The following is a 19,352-nucleotide window of genomic DNA, read 5'->3' as shown; positions in this document are numbered from 1 at the left end:
AGAAGAGGGGCCATGCCTGCAGGCATCACTTTTGTGAAGAGGCCAACACGCCTTGTCAACCTGACACAGCCATCTGCTGGTAGCTTTACACCCACCTACACAAAACCACTGTTCTCCATCTCCTCTTCCCCAACCACACCCACACTACCAGACTCCATAAATGCTTGAGTCAAGTAGCTTCTTGCCACAGTGTCCCCTCCAGTCCAACCTCTTTCACAGTCATAATCCCTCATTCATGGAATGAATTAGTCACCATATGTTTTCACAAAATATAGACTTGAAAACATTTAACATTTTCAGAGTGGCTATTAATAGGTGATGGAATGTCACTGCATGGGTTAGTTGTCCCGTTCTCTGTCTCTCTGTGACGTGTGAATGCCAGGGTTTATTCTTTCACTTTGAGCACAAGACCACTTCCATGATGAGCATGGAGGGAGGAGCAGGGCAGGAAGTGAGAGACAATACTGTGACGGCCAGTGAGGGACAACCTAACTGACTGTTGGGGTTAGTGTAGAGCAAGGCCTTTCCTGGACAGGCCTTGCTCTACGCTAAACCCTATTGTCAGTTCTGTCCCAGGGCACTGGCGGCCTGTCACAGACACAGCCATCCCACAGACATGGGCCCTGCCAACAGCTGTCATATTGACCTCTGTATGCTGTTAGAGATTCTACACTATACTGATAAGACTGCTGCTTTCTTTATCCTTTTGTTTTGAAAACATTTACATCATAAAAATGACATATAATGTACCACTGCAAACTATGTTGCAAGAACTGAACTACACCCAAAAACCACAATGGCCACAGTCGGATAAAAACCCAGACGATCATCAACTCCTAACCCTCAATAAAGAGGATGGAGAAACAACCCACCAGACAAAGTAAAATATATAATTTCTGACGTTATTTTAGGATTCAAAACATAACTGAGTAATTCACAGCCCACATTTATCTCCCTTGTTTGTGCTTCAAAATGGTTATTTTGATTCGTCTGTGTTGGTTACAGCTCATTGTAGGTGACATGGTCTTAGTGGCTGTTAAAGAGCTCTAACAGCTCTGACAGCACAGTGCCCCCACACTCTGGAAAGTGCCAGTGCCCCCCTTGCTCTGGACACTGCCCACTTCACTATGGCAGTGCCCCCCTCGCTCTGGACACTGCCCACTTCACTATGGGCAGTGCCCCCCTCGCTCTAGGCAGTGCCCGCCTCATTCTGTGGGCCCTGCATGTGTAGACACTCTGCCTTTAAGACAGGAGACAGGCCTCAGTCTCCTCCACAACACATAGCAGATGGAAGCTGGCCGAATTGATATTCATGAGCCCCTGCATTGTCCCACTCCCCTTTGTTCCCTTCTACCCCTCATGTGCAATGACAACCCCCTCCACTTTTCTCCTCCCTTGTTCCCATAAATAATTGTCTCAATTGCAATGAAACAGCCAGAGGCGCACAACAACAGGCTGATGTCACCACTCCTCTCTCTGGTGGAGGCTTTAATAAGCAAGTTTCCCCCGCCACCTTCCCAAGCCCCACTCTCAATTGAAGCTGAGTAATGATGGCTGATTGACAATGCGTCACCTCCGTGGGGAATCTGCAAGGTGAAGAGCAGGTCATCTGTCAGTCCTGACAGGCCACAAATTGTGGACAATAATGGAGGGTTTCTGTAGCTTGAAAAAACACAGAGACAAGGAGCCCAAACTTCAATAAATCAAGACAACTTAAATGAACAAGAAAATAAATAAATTCATCTGAGTCCCCACAGTCATGGTCAGTGTTAAAACACCAATGACTAAACCAGCACTGTGTGGAATCATTACGCATCTTAATTAAAATTAAATCAGATATTTTCTTGAGGCTAAAGCAGTTATTTAAACAAATATTTTCCAGGCTTTAAATGAAGACTCATTATTGACTGTTATTTCTCACACTTTTGCTTGTTTTCTCAGTCTCAAAGACTCCACTGTGAAAAAAACTGCATAGACCAACATATGCTGGTCACTACTGCTGGTTTTGCTGGTGACCAGCCTTCGCTGTGTTTTGGACACTGGTGACCAGCATATGCTGGTATGCTGGTTAACAGCATACCAACATAAACTGGTTACCAGTAAATGCTTACTTACGAGCCCCTAACTAACAATGCAGTTTAAAAAAAATACAGATAAGAATAAGAAATAAAAGTAACAAGTAATTAAAGAGCAGAAGTCATTAGAGACGGTAGTGGCAACATTACGTACAAAATAAGTAATTTTTTATTTGACAAAAACACAAATAAACACACTAAAAAACAAAATCGATTGGGGACACATAAACGTCTGCCTTCTTCTCCGGGGCCATTATTACCAGGCCTACATTATGCAGGCTTGCAAATGTATGTTTAATTCCTATTGGAATCCAGAAAGTGGGGATATCCAACAGTTAAAACTTCTATTCACCCACAATCTGCATTCAGAATGACTGGCAAGGTTAGAAAGACAAATAAAAGAGACAGCCTAGGAACAGTGGGTTAACTGCCTGTTCAGGGGCAGAACGACAGATTGTCAGCTCAGGGGTTTGAACTTGTAACCTTCCGGTTATTAGTCCAACGCTCTAACCACTAGGCTACCCTGCTTAATCGTATTACTTTGTTACTTTTAGATTACTTTCCCCTTAAACAATTCCGCCACTTTTCAACATCATATTCATTATCTCCAGCACAATACCAGTGTCTACATGTGAAAATATAAGAAGAAAGGTCCTAAAACATGCTTCTCTGTGACATCACAGGTTAGGATTAAAAGTAAGAAAATCTGTGATTTTCAAAACTCGTAATGAGTTCCTAGCCAGAGGGAGGGTGTCTTCTTGCTCCCCACGTCACCGTGAATCTCATAGTGTTTGAAAATCAGTTTTTAAAATGAGGTTGAAAAGTGGTGGAGTTGCCCTTTAAGAGGCATTAGAAGAAGACACAAATGCATATTACCAAGAAAATTACATCTATTGCAAGATAAATTAATGTTTGAGGTTACATAGCTGGCCATAAATGAATGTTGCATTTCAGTTTATATGTAGGTGTTGTAGGCTTCTTTTAACCCATTACCTTCTCCTACAGATATAACCTAATTGTATTATCTTTACATTAAAAACCAAAGTCTGTCAGATTTCCAGTCATTACAATTAATTGAATACCCCTTGATCTTCAAGAATATGACTTGGAAATATGTAAATATAGATTAGCGTAACCCATAAACTAAGGACTTACAGTGGGGCAAAAAGGTATTTAGTCAGCCACCAATTGTGCAAGTTCTCCCACTTAAAAAGATGAGAGGCTTGTAATTTTCATCATAGATACATTTCAACTATGACTGACAAAATGAGAAAAAATAATCCAGAAAATCTTGGCCATAGTGGAGTTTGGAGTGTGACTGTTTGATGTTGTGGACAGGTGTCTTTTATATTGATAACAAGTTCAAACAGGTGCCATTAATACAGGTAACGAGTGGAGGACAGAGGAGCCTCTTAAAGAAGAAGTTACAGGTCTGTGAGAGCCAGAAATCTTGCTTGTTTGTAGGTGACCAAATACTTATTTTCCACCATAATTTGCAAATAAATTCATTAAAAATCCTACAATGTGATTTTCTGGATTTCTTTTCTCATTTTGTCTGTCATAGTTGAAGTGTACCTATGATGAAAATTACAGGCCTCTCATCTTTTTAAGTGGGAGAACTTGCACAATTGGTGGCTGACTAAATACTTTTTTGCCCCACTGTATTAGCCTTTAACCTACTCTGCTGTTGATGATTTTGTTGTCATGGAGGACTTATTGGTCTCATTGCTTGGAGTTGAAAAATAAATGCTACTCTCATGGAATGGCATGCTTTGAGCACTACTGAAGTGCTATTTGCATGTGAAAAATGTATTCCAAACGCTGCATTTGGTATAGCCCTTCGTGTAGCCAACAAAAGCCTATTCCTGATCTTTTCCCACAATCCATCAAACGCATTTGGTGTGTTAGACGTCTCTGACTTGTGGTCAGACTTGCTCAGGCGGAACAAATGTACATTTACGACCTTTTTACCATACGGATTTGAAAGATATTCAGAAAACTGAAAAGGTGTCAGATCGCTTTCGCAAATATCCTTTCTGGATTTAAAAGTAATCCTAGAAGTAATCTAGTTTTTCACAATATTATTGCTTGTGATATACCAGATTAGTTAGTTTTTTTATAATCAGTTACAAGTAAGAGATTAATCCGTTATTCCCCAACCCTGCTGTTCCGACGAGTTTGACATTTTGGCTGGTCTGAGGCTGGCTTTTTCAGCAGGGTCAAAAGCACATCCAAATAACAACAAAGAACAATAAATGATGCTTGAAGACATCATCCAGTGTAGCCTGTATACCAAAATAAACAGATATTAAACACTAGTCTTATTTTAACACGGTGCTCATAAATCAGATGCACCCCAAGCCAGTATGAAACTATTAGTAGAGCCCTGATCATATCACTGTTGCTGTACTGAACACTAACTAATTAACTTTGCCCCACCCAACTCTTCCTGGACCATCTGTCAGAAGTGATAATACCATCCACTTAATTGCATCTGCCTTCTTAGCGATGTACCATTAGCCGGCTATAAAGCAAGGTTCCAGGGGTCCATTTTATTTCCATATGGAGCCCTTGATGGTCACAGCCACAGCACACGGAAGTCCTTTTATTGGTACACGTTCCCAGGGATTAATACAATTCCACCCAAAACAAATCAACATTCAAGTGACATCTTTGGCCTCAGAATCCAGGAAGGGAACAGAGGTGGCTTCTCATTTCCTGGTTAAGGACTGATGAGAGGCAATGTCCCTGGAAAAGCCTTTTCTGATAATAGGGCCATTTGAAACTTTCACTTAATCCCCTCTCCAGTACTAGTCCTTAGTTACCATTCATATTTCAGTTCAAGTACACTGGCCTGAAGGATGAAATAGCTCACACAGAATCAAAACCCCAACTCGTTCTTGCATCCTTTCCCTTTTAGCAATGATATACAGTAGGTACTAAAGGCTAGATCCATTGACCCCAGCAGTAAAAGCTAGCTCTTAACAGGGAACAGGAATTGTCCCTCTGTGTGACTGGTTTAAGCCTGTTGCGTGGAAACAGCAATCCAGGTGATGCATCAGTCCATGGCAGGAAGCCAGAGGCAGATATCAGGGTCGGTGGAGGCTGATGGATGGAGCTGGAGAGCCAGCCAAACCAAGCCATTCACACTGCAATAAATGACATGTTTACAGCTGCCCATGGCTCTCTGCACTAGTGGACATTTCTTCTGGTGTCAGCAGCACATTAAATATGATAATCACCCCCAGTAACCTGAGCTAAATGGGGAGATTGAAGTGACTATCGCTCTCGCTCTGTAAACACGATTTACATCACAAACAACAAAATCAAGATATTTACAGACCCGTTTATTAAGCTCTTTCAAACTGAGCTTTAAATTAAGAGTTTTTCAATAGCATTTTATTTGATGTAATTTTTACAATGACACAAGCTCTGAAAACAAATGGGTCTCCTGGTAGAAGCATGGAGGGGATCAGTTCATTACATGGCAGGCATGCACAATGAAAGTGCATGGTGTTTTCTGAAGCATATCATTCTGTTTTTATTTTAAACATGGTTAACTAGAAAAATGTACAGCTGTGATCATACTTAAAATAAATGACCGATCATCAATGAGAAGAGGTACATAAAAGAAGAACACCCTCACACAGGCACAAACTACTACAGCATGGATTTCAGTGAGAGAACATTGCTGGTTTCTCTAATCGACATCAACTGCAGACGTGGAGCTAAGAATAACGCTGTTTTGCAGGTTGACATGAAAAACATTTGTACTTGAAAAGAAAAATATACGTAGAATGTTTCCACTAATGGTTAAGCGGCTGATTGATTAAAGGAAAAAAAGCAAAGCTGACAAAGAATTGAGACAGCAAAAACTGGCCATGTAATATTCAATACAATTTAAAAGTAATTTCATGTAGCAAACTCCCCTATGGATTATACTGAAATGGATCATACATTAGCATCCTTGTACAAAAACAAATATGGTAATAAAAACAAGAACAGTGTAAATATATATATATTCTTATTAATGCCTAACTGTATTTACAAGGACATACTAGTTTGAAAGAATAACTGACCACTGACCCAACATACACCACATAACCAAAAGTATGTGGACTGCTGCTCGTCGAACATCTCATTCCAAAATCAAGGGCATGAATATGCAGTTGTTCCCCCCTTTGCTGCTATAACAGCGTCCACTCTTCTTGGAAGACATTGCACTAGATGTTGGAACATTGCTGCGGAGACTTGCGTCCATTCAGCCACAAGAGCATTAGTAAAGTCAGGCACTGATGTTGGGCGATTAGGCCTGGCTCGCAGTCGACATTCCAATTCATTCCAAAGGTGTTCGATGGGGTTGAGGTCAGGGTTCTGTGCAGGCCAGTCAAGTTCTTCCACACCGATCTCGACAAACCATTCCTGTATGGACCTCGCTTTGTGCACAGGGGCATTGTCATGCTGAAACAGGAAAGAGCCTTCCCCAAACTGTTGCCACAAAGTTGGAAGCACAGAATCGTGTAGAATGTTTGTATGCTGTAGCGTTAATATTTCCCTTCACTGGAACTAAGGGGCCAAGCCCGAACCATGAAAAACAGCCCAGACCATTATTCCTCCTCCACCAAGCTTTACAGTTGGCACTATGCATTGGGGCAGATAGCGTTCTTCTGGCATTAGCCAAACCCAGATTAGTCCGCCGGACTGCCAGATGTGAATCGTGATTCATCACTCCAGAGAACACGTTTCCAATGCTCCAGAGTCCAATGGGGGAGAGCTTTACACCACTCCAGCAGATGCTTGGCATTGCGCATGTTGAGCTTAGGCTTGAGTGCGGCTGCTCGGCCATGGAAACCCATTTCATGAAGCTCCCAACAAACAGTTATTGTGCTGACGTTGCTTCCAGAGGCAGTTTGGAACTTGATAGTGAGTGTTGCAACCAAGGACCGAGGATTTTTACACGCTTCAGCACTCCCATTCTGTGAGCTTGTGTGTTCTACCACTTCACGGCTGAGCCGTTGTTGCTCCTAGACATTTCCACTTTACAATAACAGCACTTACAGTTGACCGGGGCCATTCTAGCAGGTCAGAAATGTGATAACGTAACGTGTTGGTGCCACGTTGAAAGTCACTGAGCTCTTCAGTAAGGCCATTCTACTGCTGATGTTTGTCTATGAAGATTACATGGCTGTGTTCTCGATTTTATACACCGGACAGCAACAGATGTGGATGAAATGGCCAAATTCACTCATTTGAAAGCATGCCCACATACTTTTGTATATATAGTGTATACAATGTATGAATGTCCCTTGGTAATATATTCTCTGGAATTGGTCATTTATTATTGATTAACAAATACAACAGACATAATTCTAACTCTGATCCATCTATTTCATAATCTTTTCAATTCAATCCTGTCTGTTTCCCTTGTTCAGTGGAATGCTCAGAGTAGAGAAATTAGTGAGTGTTTCTTTCTCCTGCACTGTTTGACACAAACAGAAAGAAAATCCCAGCAATACAAAGTGCCCTGAAAACATTTCCACCTCAACCACGAGCAAGCAAACTGCCTTGAGTTCTTGATGCCCTACCGGTCAGTTTAAACATTTCCGAAGTAAGCCCGTCACATTCTCCACTGGTGTGTTACCTAGTCTCTGGGAGGGTGGGAAATATCCATACCAGGCCAGTTGTGCAGAGGAGAACACAGGAAAATGAATATTTGGTATTTGAGGGGAGTGAGGTATCAGCGTTTCTTGATGGCCACCCCGTTGGAGTGGGGAGGAAACTTTGGCAGGCAGGGCTCCTCAGCACCAGCATCGTGGGAGAAGACCGAGTCCTCGCCCGAGGAGCAGGTGGAGCTGCGTGTGTCAGGGTAGCTGGGGGAATACTGGTCCAGAGGCACAGACAGCTCCAAGTACTCCTGCAAACACACACAGATGGCATTTATGAGAGAAGATTAGACACTGGCCAGAACAGTCATATCTAGCTTTGGATATCATTACTTTTACACCCACATACAGACAAGTGGCTTAAATGTGAAGTAAAAACATTAACATTTTGCAGTTATACTCCTGACAGTAACATGAGTGTATCAGCTCTGTTGACTGTGTGAACTGCTGAGGTGTGCTCAAATGTGGGGACTCACCTGGTTGGACGTCATGGCCAGGGTGCGGTCCAGGTCTTCCACCAGCTGTTTGAACGTGGGCCGGTGAGAGGGAACAGCATGCCAGCAGTCCCTCATCATCATGTATCTTTGGGAGGGGGGAGAAATGTAGAAAATAGAGCGGGAGAGAAGGAGAGCGGGAAAGGTAGATAATTCTGCTGCTGGCTTGTGTCAATATCTTTACTGCGGCGTCCCTGAGCTCTGGGACAGTATCTTTACTGCGGCGTCCCTGAGCTCTGGGACAGTATCTTTACTGCGGCGTCCCTGAGCTCTGGGACAGTATCTTTACTGCGGCGTCCCTGAGCTCTGGGACAGTATCTTTACTGCGGCGTCCCTGAGCTCTGGGACAGTATCTTTACTGCGGCGTCCCTGAGCTCTGGGACAGTATCTTTACTGCGGCGTCCCTGAGCTCTGGGACAGTATCTTTACTGCGGCGTCCCTGAGCTCTGGGACAGTATCTTTACTGCTGCGTCCCTGAGCTCTGGGACAGTATCTTTACTGCTGCGTCCCTGAGCTCTGGGACAGTATCTTTACTGCTGCGTCCCTGAGCTCTGGGACAGTATCTTTACTGCTGCGTCCCTGAGCTCTGGGACAGTATCTTTACTGCTGCGTCCCTGAGCTCTGGGACAGTATCTTTACTGCTGCGTCCCTGAGCTCTGGGACAGTATCTTTATTGCTGCGTCCCTGAGCTCTGGGACAGTATCTTTAATGCTGCGTCCCTGAGCTCTGGGACAGTATCTTTAATGCTGCGTCCCTGAGCTCTGGGACAATATCTTTGCTGCGGCGTCCCTGAGCTCTGGGATAATCCCATAGTATCCATTCGAATGATAAAACACTGAGGAAGGAGGCTTACAGTTCATGGGTGCAGGTGGAGGGCTTGTCCATGCGGTGGCCCTCCTTCAGCAGCTTGAACAATTCCTCCACAGGAACCCCCGGGTACGGCGAGCCCCCCAGTGTGAAGATTTCCCACAGCAGCACCCCGAAAGACCATCTGCAGTCAGTTGAACAAACCCGTCAGTCAACACACAGGTTACATGAATCTGACCAACTTCTGCACATTCCAACAAATAGTGAAGGTGCATCTATTCCATACTCACACATCACTTTGGTGCGTGTATATCCGGTCAAATAGAGCTTCTGGGGCCATCCACTTGACTGGCAAACGACCCTGTGGGTTAAATGCTAGTGTAAATTGGCTTATTTACAAAGGAGATGGAATAAGGGGAAGCAATTCTCACATGAATTGGCATGGCTGAGGTAGGTAATGTAATTAGTAGCACACTCACATTGGTGGTCTTCTTATAGTAATCAATATGGTGGATATCTCTGGCCAGGCCAAAGTCTGCGATCTTCATCACATTGTCCTCAGTCACCAGTACGTTGCGGGCAGCCAGGTCTCTGTGGATACACTGTACACAGACACATAAGAACTAGGTCTAGCTGGCCCAGCACATACACTGCATCTTTACTGTACTATACTCAACTGTGCTGATGTACGTAGAGTCGGATCCTGATGTTACCTTCTTAGAGGACAGGTACTCCATGCCGCGGGCCACCTGGTAGGCACAGGACACCAGGTCTTTGATAGACATGTTCTCTATGGGCACCTGGTCAGGGTTGTAGCAGTACTCCATGCCTGGTGGACGCCGAGCTCTCAGGTACTCCCGGAGGTTTCCCTTGGAGGCATACTCCACAATAACATAGAGAGGACCTGGGGAGGGAGGGGGAGACTAGCGTCACTCACTATTCAACACCACTAGAGGATGTGGCATTTAGAATAACTTTGTGACATCTGACAAGACAGACTGATAGGAGCAAAATGGCATTTCAAGCAGTGAGGAAGGATTTCATTGAGGGGTGGAAGGGTCATGGTGAGAGTTAAGCTCTGAATTATAACCAACAGCTGTATCTTTCTCCTAACATGTCACACACACAGAGACAGAGAGAGAAGACTAATGGTGTATTCTGGACAGCCATTTTGTAGTCAGGGGGAAAAAAACATTAAAATCACAGAATTAAGATTGTACAAAATGTAAATAAAGAACAAGAAAAATAATCTATATGTCTGTTAACATGTGTACTCAAGTGTTTAAACAAAATCTACATCACTATCTATAGTAAATGCATTGACTTGAAAACAGTTTGCCAAAAAATTTGAGTTTTTTGGGAAACCGGTGGGAATAATCTGTGCAATGCTACCAGATTCCTACAGTAACTTCTACTAGAACTTCTCAAGGGACGAGGTGGAACAAAAACCAGCCTTGTGTCGAGGACAGAAAGCTCTGCAATGTTCACAGCAGGGTCAGAACACAGTGCTTGGTGCCAGGGCTTGTCAGTGAAGATTTGAAAGATATGGCAACCCTGGCAGCAGCTGTGGTCACCTCAAACTGAAAGCTCGGAAGTTAGGTGTCAGAATCCCTTACTCATAACATTGGACACATTTCTGCATGCTGATCTGAACATGCTGTTAAACAACTGAACAATGCAAGGGTCTCAAAACACCACATTTTTCTCTAAATTAAACATGTTTTCAGCATTTCTGAATGAAAGATTTGAAGGGAAGAAGAGGGGGGTCTGTGCCAGTGTGAGACCCACCATCCTGGGTACAGGCTCCCAGCAGGTTAATGATGTTCTTGTGCTTCCCAATGATCTTCATCATCTCCATCTCAGAGATCAGATCTGACAGGTCTTTCTCTGTAGCATCAGCTGAGTGGAGGAAAGAAATTCCATTTGGTTTTACTCATAAAATTCACTCAATCTTGAAACCTCTATGATTTGCAAATAATAAAGAATTCCCATGTACAGTAAATCAATCCAAGTTTGTAAAAAACGAAGTAGATTATGCTACACAAAATGATTTCAAAGTACATTTACAAAACTATTTAAAAATGTTTCAAAGGCACCACCTATACGCAAAAGGCTACAGACAGTCTACTTCCAGAGGGACATTCAGGTAGTGGGGGGGGGGGTCAGTCTGGAGATAAAGGCAGCACATAAATTGTTATTTTCCTACATTCCCACCCCCACTCATCACAGTTTTATTAACACAGTCACATATCCCAAGTCAGGGGGTTCTCATACATTTTTACTCTGGTCTCCCATTTACAGCGGCCAGGAGCCCGCAGCAGATGCCTCTTATGTCTGTGCATCACGGCTCTGAGTAAAACTCTCCTCCCATCTTGTAATTATGGTTGTGGCTTTCTGCTACCTTCTATGCTCCTTTTAAATAACTTCAGAACATGCAGTATAGGAGAATAGGCCATGTGCCCAAATCACAGGTTCGATATGGTTCATGAGGGGGAAAAAACGACTTACATTTGAGCATCTTCACAGCCACTTTGGTGATCCTGTTTGGCTTCTCTTTGTCCATCCCTACAGCCTCTCCCATCACCACCTGGCCAAAGCAGCCTTCTCCCAAGGGTTTCCCCAGCACCAGTCTGAGTGGGTCAAAGGGTGAGGAAGAAACAAACAAATTTGAGAGGATTGTGACAGACAGGCAATTTTCCCATTCAAAGGTGTGTTATGTGATGTCTGTATTTGATAGGTGTGTTCCAGTCATCTGGGTACCGGTCTCTGGGCAGCTCCCAGCGTGGATCCTGGGGCAACTCGTACTCAGACACCCCAGACAGCATAGGAGAGCCGCTGGATGAGAGGCGGGAGGGCCGCACCAACATCACCCCGGAGTGGAGGGAGGAGCTAGAGTCCACTGACACCTGGAATACAGAAGCCTGCTGTTACTCTCTCATAGTGGAGCCAGGAAAGGAACAACAGACAGAAAGATGTCCAGTGTGGACAGAAAGTAAATGTACAATTTGTTAAACCCCCAAAATGTTACTGAAATAAGTCTGTAGACACAATGTCACAACTAATTGATTCCAGTGGAAGCAGAGAGCAGGATGGAACGAACACCTGCCCTCTACTCTCACTAACCTGAGTCAGCCCATGGGCTCTTTGGGGAACCAGAAGCTCAAGGAATTAATGTTTTTTTATTTTCACAATATAATGAACACTTCCATTTGAAAATAATAAGTTATACAAATTCGAAGATGCCATAAAGATTACACTAAATGGGATGAGAATACTACAAAGAGCAAGAAAAGGTATAAAGATTTCAAACCCCCTATCTACTTTCTGTTACCTGTCTGCGCAGGGGGATGCTTTTAGCCAGCTTGTGGACAGCCAGCTGACTGCTGAAGTCACTCTTCTTTGACGAGCTGCGCATCTTTAAGATGATGGCCACGGCCACCATGACAGCAATGAGGAAGAAGCCCACACAGTAGATCAGCACTTCCAGGTAGGTTTGGTTGGGTGGTGGAGAAGGGGGGACTGCTGGATGAGGGCAACGCGATAGGATAGGTGGCAGGAAGTCAGCCACACTGGGTCAAATTGCAACTACAGAGGTCCATGCATTCTCAAATACCAATCACACTTTCACCACACACAGGCATTTAACACACACAATCACCCTGATGCGTTCACTAAGACCACTCAGCTGACATGTACAGAAAAACAGAGCCCTTGACACCACTGGCACAAAGCGCAGAGCACAAACTCCTATTGTGGCACCATGATCACTTCTTTCAGGCATAGGGTTTTACTCCACATTCTTTTCCAGTGTGAGCCGCAGCTATATTCTCATCAGCCAAGTTCTCTTGAGTTGGGACAAACCCAAATATATTACACAGAGCCTTTTGCAAACTGATGAGCATTAAACTGGATGTACATTAAAATATACTAACTTGAATGTATTTATTTGTGTGCAAAGGCTCTGTTTTTAAGGAGAACATATATCACAGGCAACAACAAAAAAAACATGCCATTGAACACCGACACACATTTTAAACATGTTCAATAGTAAGTTTAGTTAAATTATTTGTCTAAAGTAAAATGTCCCATTCTGACTTCCTTAGGGCACATAAAATGGTGGTTCTGCATAAAAACCCAGTTTTAAATGGCTTGTGTGGTGGTTGTTGGTACAAACAATTTTCATTATGATTTCCTTGTAATTACAAAATTTGACATTGATTCATGATAAGGAGCAAACCACCTAGGTATTGAAGTAGACTAGACACAAAATATAACATTTGTTTAATCAAAAATCTACTTATCTCCAATTCAGAACAGTGTTGTAATATTTTGCAATATAGATTCAAATCACCATATTAGACGTTTCTTTTTTTACCTCGCTTTCCAAAAAACACCAGAATGATACCAACACCAGCAACACAAGTGAGCTGCCCTTGTGTCTAGAGGCTGAATGACAAGCAGCTTGATAATTGGACAAATTCCAACCCTGAGGAATGAGCTGTCCACTACAGTGGGCCAATTATCAAAGCTAGCCTTAAGAGCAGGCTTTGTCCTCACAGCAGGAAATGACATCAGGGATATATGTCATTTGCAGTGCTTGTCAGAAAACATTAGCCGTACACATAATCAAATGTAAACACCATATTGAAACCAGAATGGGAGAGACATAGGTTTGAGTAAAACACCAACAGTACTGCCAAACAACCCCTTTTCAATGTGAAACTTCACCTTAAAGCAATAAAGTAGAAGTGCATTGTAATGTTAATCACTTGAAACAACGTGGAAAAATGACAAATAATTTATGAAATTGGCCAAATAATGTTAATTGTAGTAATTCATTTTTATTCTACTTTCCAATATTGAGGGTATAAACACTTGAACTTCACTATTCAAGGGTTGTCAGTTGAGGTTAGTACTTTCTATGGGTCAGATAGGGTGTTTGGCATTCTGTTATTCCATAAAACAGAAGACAGAGGGGAAACATTTCTCAACATGGACCATACTGTCCCATCCAGAAAGGTTGGATGGGCCTGGAACATGGCTTACAGGGTGAGGGTGAAGGTTAGTAGCACAACTTGGCCTGGCTTCCACACACATTTACATTGTTCACTGAAGTAGGGTCTACAGAGACCATATTCAGAGAAATGTGGAAAGCGGATGACCAGGCCAAAGGGAAGGAGGAGGAAGGAAAGGAGGAAGTAGAGATCAGAGGAGAGAACCATTGATACCTTTAACAACGGACAACCATGCAGAGTGATGAGATAACCCGATAGAATTGCCCGCCAAGCAGGTATACTCCCCAGCGTCATCAAAAGACACATTCCTCAGTTGGAGGATTTCCATTTCCTTGTCCGTGGTGTTAAGGCCAGCAGTCTAGAAAAGAACAATGGAAGCAGACCCAACAAGAGGCCCAGAGGGAAAAGGGAGGCATGAGTAAAAGATTCTGAAAAGAGGAAAACTTCTGGTAGTGGAGGGGACAGGACAGAGGGTGGCTGGGGTGTTCACCCCCACCCCCCCTCCCCTCTCAGTCCAACACCATCCCCCCTACCAAGAGTAAAAATCCACACTGCCATTAGAGGGCGCTGACAGAATCAGCCCTCCAGTCAGTTAGTGGAGGAGCTAGTTAGGTAGAGACCGCACCACAACACTGAACACCTTCACTGTACCATCACCATTTGAGGAGAAGCAGGGACGGACATCCAATACCCTATAGACTCATCTCTACATGCAAGAGATGAGCTACATGGAAAACCCCTCAGCAGAGCACAGTCACTCAAGACCACACACACTTCACCATACAACAAATCCACAAGGAGAAAAAAAAGGAGCTCATCGAAAGATGGAACGGCTGAGTAAGACAGATGAAAAGCAGTGGGGGGAAAAACAAGGCAGTAATAGGAGCATAAGACTTTGAAGGGCGAGGGAGTGAAAGTAATAGCAGTGGATGGTAGGAGAAGCCCTTATTTGGATGGCACAGGAGAGGCATGGGGCAGGGAAGAGAAAGCAGTCCAATATAAACGAAGACTAAACACATTCAACCGCTCTGCTGGGAATTTTCCATAGAGTCATTTACAGTCAGAAGCACCGAGGCGGGATAGAGGGAGGGAGCGAGGGAGGAAAGAAACAGCTGAGGTTGTCCCTAAATAAGTCCCTACGTCTCCAGGTGGTCCTAACAGCCCCTGGCTGAGGCTCTCTGTGTGCTCTGAGCTACTGCTGCTACATGGGGCGGTTACCTTGGGCCTCATGCCTGATGACGGTCAGCCAGGCTGACTGATTGGCCTCGCCTATATAATTGGACACTTTACATATATACTCCCCGCTCTCCTCCTCAGTGACATTGTAGAGGGTCAACACCTGAGTGTCCGAGCTATTAACCCCAGAGTGCTGCAAACAAAAACAAGTCACGTGCAACAAGTCAATGAGGTTGTAACAAACATTTAAATCAGATTGAGGGGTCAAAAAGCAGTTGTCTCTGTTGAATGAGATCACAATCATTTGTTAGTGTGGACTTTCCTCTGTCAAGCATAGAGTTTTACACAACAGGGCACAGGAAACTACCTCTTACATAGAGGGATCATATCCTAGGAGAGGGATACTACACTGCTCAAAAAAATAAAGGGAACACTTAAACAACACAATGTAACTCCAAGTCAATCACACTTCTGTGAAATCAAACTGTCCACTTAGGAAGCAACACTGATTGACAATACATTTCACATGCTGTTGTGCAAATGGAATAGACAACAGGTGGAAATTATAGGCAATTAGCAAGACACCCCCAATAAAGTAGTGGTTCTGCAGGTGGCGACCACAGACCACTTCTCAGTTCCTATGCTTCCTGGCTGATGTTTTGGTCACTTTTGAATGCTGGCGGTGCTTTCACTCTAGTGGTAGCATGAGACGGAGTCTACAACCCACACAAGTGGCTCAGGTAGTGCAGCTCATCCAGGATGGCACATCAATGCGAGCTGTGGCAAGAAGGTTTGCTGTGTCTGTCAGCGTAGTGTCCAGAGCATGGAGGCGCTACCAGGAGACAGGCCAGTACATCAGGAGACGTGGAGGAGGCCGTAGGAGGGCAACAACCCAGCAGCAGGACCGCTACCTCTGCCTTTGTGCAAGGAGGAGCAGGAGGAGCACTGCCAGAGCCCTGCAAAATGACCTCCAGCAGGCCACAAATGTGCATGTGTCTGCTCAAACGGTCAGAAACAGACTCCATGAGGGTGGTATGAGGGCCCGACGTCCACAGGTGGGGGTTGTGCTTACAGCCCAACTCCGTGCAGGACGTTTGGCATTTGCCAGAGAACACCAAGAATGGCAAATTCGCCACTGGCGCCCTGTGCTCTTCACAGATGAAAGCAGGTTCACACTGAGCACATGTGACAGACGTGACAGAGTCTGGAGACGCCGTGGAGAACGTTCTGCTGCCAGCAACATCCTCCAGCATGACCGGTTTGGCGGTGGGTCAGTCATGGTGTGGGGTGGCATTTCTTTGGGGGGGCCACACAGCCCTCCATGTGCTCGCCAGAGGTAGCCTGACTGCCATTAAGTACCGAGATGAGATCCTCAGACCCCTTGTGAGACCATATGCTGGTGCGGTTGGCCCTGGGTTCCTCCTAATGCAAGACAATGCTAGACCTCATGTGGCTGGAGTGTGTCAGCAGTTCCTGCAAGAGGAAGGCATTGATGCTATGGACTGGCCCGCCCGTTCCCCAGACCTGAATCCCATTGAGCACATCTGGGACATCATGTCTCGCTCCATGCACCACAGACTGTCCAGGAGTTGGCTGATGCTTTAGTCCAGGTCTGGGAGGAGATCCCTCAGGAGACCATCCGCCACCTCATCAGAAGCATGCCCAGGCGTAGTAGGGAGGTCATACAGGCACGTGGAGGCCACACACACTACTGAGCCTCATTTTGATTTGTTTTAAGGACATTACATCAAAGTTGGATCAGCCTGTAGTGTGGTTTTCCACTTTAATTTTGAGTGTGACTCCAAATCCAGACCCCCATGGGTTGATAAATTTGATTTCCATTGATACATTTTGTGTGATTTTGTTGTCAGCACATTCAACTATGTAAAGAAAAAAGTATTTAATAAGAATATTTCATTCATTCAGATCTAGGATGTGTTATTTTAGTGTTCCCTTTATTTTTTTGAGCAGTGTATTTTCCAGCCTTTGTCAGACAACCTTGAATTGATAGAATAGAGAAGACACAATGAAACTGATACAATGAAAATTATAAACTAGATTTAATTTAAATCTAATACGGTTTGGCTGTATTCTCCAAGTATTACATGGGTTGCCATCTCTTACTTAGGGTGTGTTCGTAAATTCACCCTGGAGTGCGCTCTGGGCATTTGTAAATACAGAATGTTGGCAGATTGTCTGTTCCTAAATTCTGAGCGTTTTGATCTTGAAGTGTTCAAAGCGCCCTAGCAGAGCTGATTAGGATGTTGTCATGTTATCTATAGCCGTTGGTGACTAACTGTGCTGCTGGCAACAATTTAATAAATAATTTTGCCTACGTTTACTGACACCGGTCATATTCAACTGGTGTTCCGTGTTCGTAAATTCATCAGTTATTCTGCGCTCTGGCACAGTCAGACGAGAGTGCTTTGAAATCTGGAGTAGATAGCCAGAGTGAATTTACGAACGCACCCATAACCTACATTTTATCACCTTTTGTTCCAGACTGAAAATAATACTTGCAGCCATGTGGTGTGTACAGTCTGGTGGACTCAGTCCGTGCACTGCGAACCCCTACCTTGAGGACACGGACGTAGGGTAAGCCATCAGGGCCCACGCGGCTTCCATTGACCTCGATGTGCTTCAGCCACTGGATGTGAGGCTGGGGGTCGCTGAACACCTTACACTCAAACTCCACATCACTGCCCACCACCGCAGTGTTATTGGCTGGCAGTCCCGCCTGCAGGATGGGTCTGTGGGGGGAACGCTCTGCGACACAGACACACGTCAACCACATAAGACGACATGTCAACCACATACTTGTTGAAAATCCTAGTTGTTATTGCAACAGAAATACCTTGGTAAAAACAACAATGGATTATCATTGAGGAAAAAACTGCCTGGTGATTTGATGACGTTTCTAGTTCATTCCAGTAATGAATAGGGATTGAGGAATTGCTGAACTAGGAGAGTAACAAGCAACAGGAAGAGGACAGCTCTGTCAGTAGAGCCTGATCTAGGCCAGGTTACAAGGTTACCCTGATCTCATGTCAAGGTTACCCTGATCTCATTTCACTAAATATGGTAAGCTTTACAGCCAGGGATATAACTGTTCTCCTACTACTCTGTCGCCTGTATAATTGTTGCCATTTGGCCCAAATGACTGGAAACACAAGCTTGCAGACAAGTTTGAAGCCGCTGCCCTGAAAGAAATGTTCTCTGGGCGCCCTTTTGATGACTGATAACTCCCCCAACCGTACTAATGAGCCCAGCATCTGGCAGGGAAACAACTTGTCAGGCTTTGGTTGCTTTCCTGATACAGAGATCAGTGTGGTGCTTTGCACACATTTTGTAGAATTACACTCAGTCTCCAAAATGATCTCACAGCTGATCAAGGTTGGGGAGTGAAGTCACGCCAACCCCGGGCCCAGCCACAAATATCCCAGGAGACACCACTGTCTGTGGTGGAGCTTTGATTTATAGAACCAATGGAGCGTGAGTAAGTCACAGGGCAGGTCCAGGGGGGAATATTAATTTCACCCTTTTACACAGCTCCATCGACAGAGCCACAACGCAAACAAGGTTCATTTAAAAAAAGAAAAAAGAAAAAAAGAAAAGAGAGACTAATTTAAAAGACCATGTGACTCTCCTTGGAAAAAGGGACACTGTTACTTCAATTACTAGGGCCTAGTATTGTAAACCATTAGCTATATTGAATCAACAACACACTTAGGCTACATGGATATCCAATCGATGATTAAACCAGGGGAATGGGTTAGGCTTCGGGATGCTTAACAAGAAATTTCACCTATACAACGGCCCGGAGAAGAGACTCACCAACAACATCCAGCTGGTAAGTGTGGTTAATGCTTCCATGTTGGTTTTCTACTACACAGGTGTAGTTTCCCTTGTCGGATGGCACTACAGACTCCATGATTATGGTCCACATGTGTTCTCGAACCTACAAATTGGAGAAGAGGAAGGTTAAATATTTTGTCAGAGGAGGAAGTATGGAAGGCACTTGATGACAGCTGGTCCAACCAAAGCACTGAGACTTAAATAAATCCCCAAAGCCCCATACATCCCCAAGACATCCTATCAATACTATAAAACGCGAGAGACTTG

The 19,352-nt window shown here is 44.3% G+C and overlaps 1 protein-coding gene across 10 annotated transcripts in view; it reads right to left on the bottom strand.

The window, feature by feature from the left end:
- Window positions 1-7,022: 7,022 nt before the first annotated feature.
- LOC112248453 (fibroblast growth factor receptor 1-A-like) overlaps window positions 7,023-19,352 on the bottom strand; it is a 45,856-nt gene continuing 33,526 nt past the window's right edge. For 2 of the 10 annotated variants that reach the window (XM_042320536.1, XM_042320535.1), the window contains exons 6-18: window positions 19,065-19,188; window positions 17,806-17,996; window positions 15,273-15,423; window positions 12,365-12,561; window positions 11,800-11,945; window positions 11,548-11,669; window positions 10,828-10,938; window positions 9,717-9,943; window positions 9,519-9,641; window positions 9,330-9,400; window positions 9,086-9,223; window positions 8,215-8,320; window positions 7,023-7,989 (exon numbers count right to left, since the gene is read on the bottom strand). In XM_042320536.1, the coding sequence (XP_042176470.1) occupies window positions 7,813-7,989; window positions 8,215-8,320; window positions 9,086-9,223; window positions 9,330-9,400; window positions 9,519-9,641; window positions 9,717-9,943; window positions 10,828-10,938; window positions 11,548-11,669; window positions 11,800-11,945; window positions 12,365-12,561; window positions 15,273-15,423; window positions 17,806-17,996; window positions 19,065-19,188 (1,884 nt within the window). In that variant the 3' untranslated portion in view covers window positions 7,023-7,812. Of the gene's footprint in view, window positions 7,990-8,214; window positions 8,321-9,085; window positions 9,224-9,329; window positions 9,401-9,518; window positions 9,642-9,716; window positions 9,944-10,827; window positions 10,939-11,547; window positions 11,670-11,799; window positions 11,946-12,364; window positions 12,562-14,267; window positions 14,413-15,272; window positions 15,424-17,805; window positions 17,997-19,064; window positions 19,189-19,352 lie in introns of all 10 variants that reach the window. The other 8 variants (XM_042320539.1, XM_042320537.1, XM_042320541.1 and 5 more) reach the window with 8 other exon arrangements.

This window comes from Oncorhynchus tshawytscha, linkage group LG04 (assembly GCF_018296145.1).
Source record: "Oncorhynchus tshawytscha isolate Ot180627B linkage group LG04, Otsh_v2.0, whole genome shotgun sequence".
Lineage (NCBI taxonomy): Eukaryota > Metazoa > Chordata > Actinopteri > Salmoniformes > Salmonidae > Oncorhynchus > Oncorhynchus tshawytscha.
Note: the sequence above shows the minus strand (reverse complement) of the source record. Positions and strands in the feature narration are given on the sequence as shown.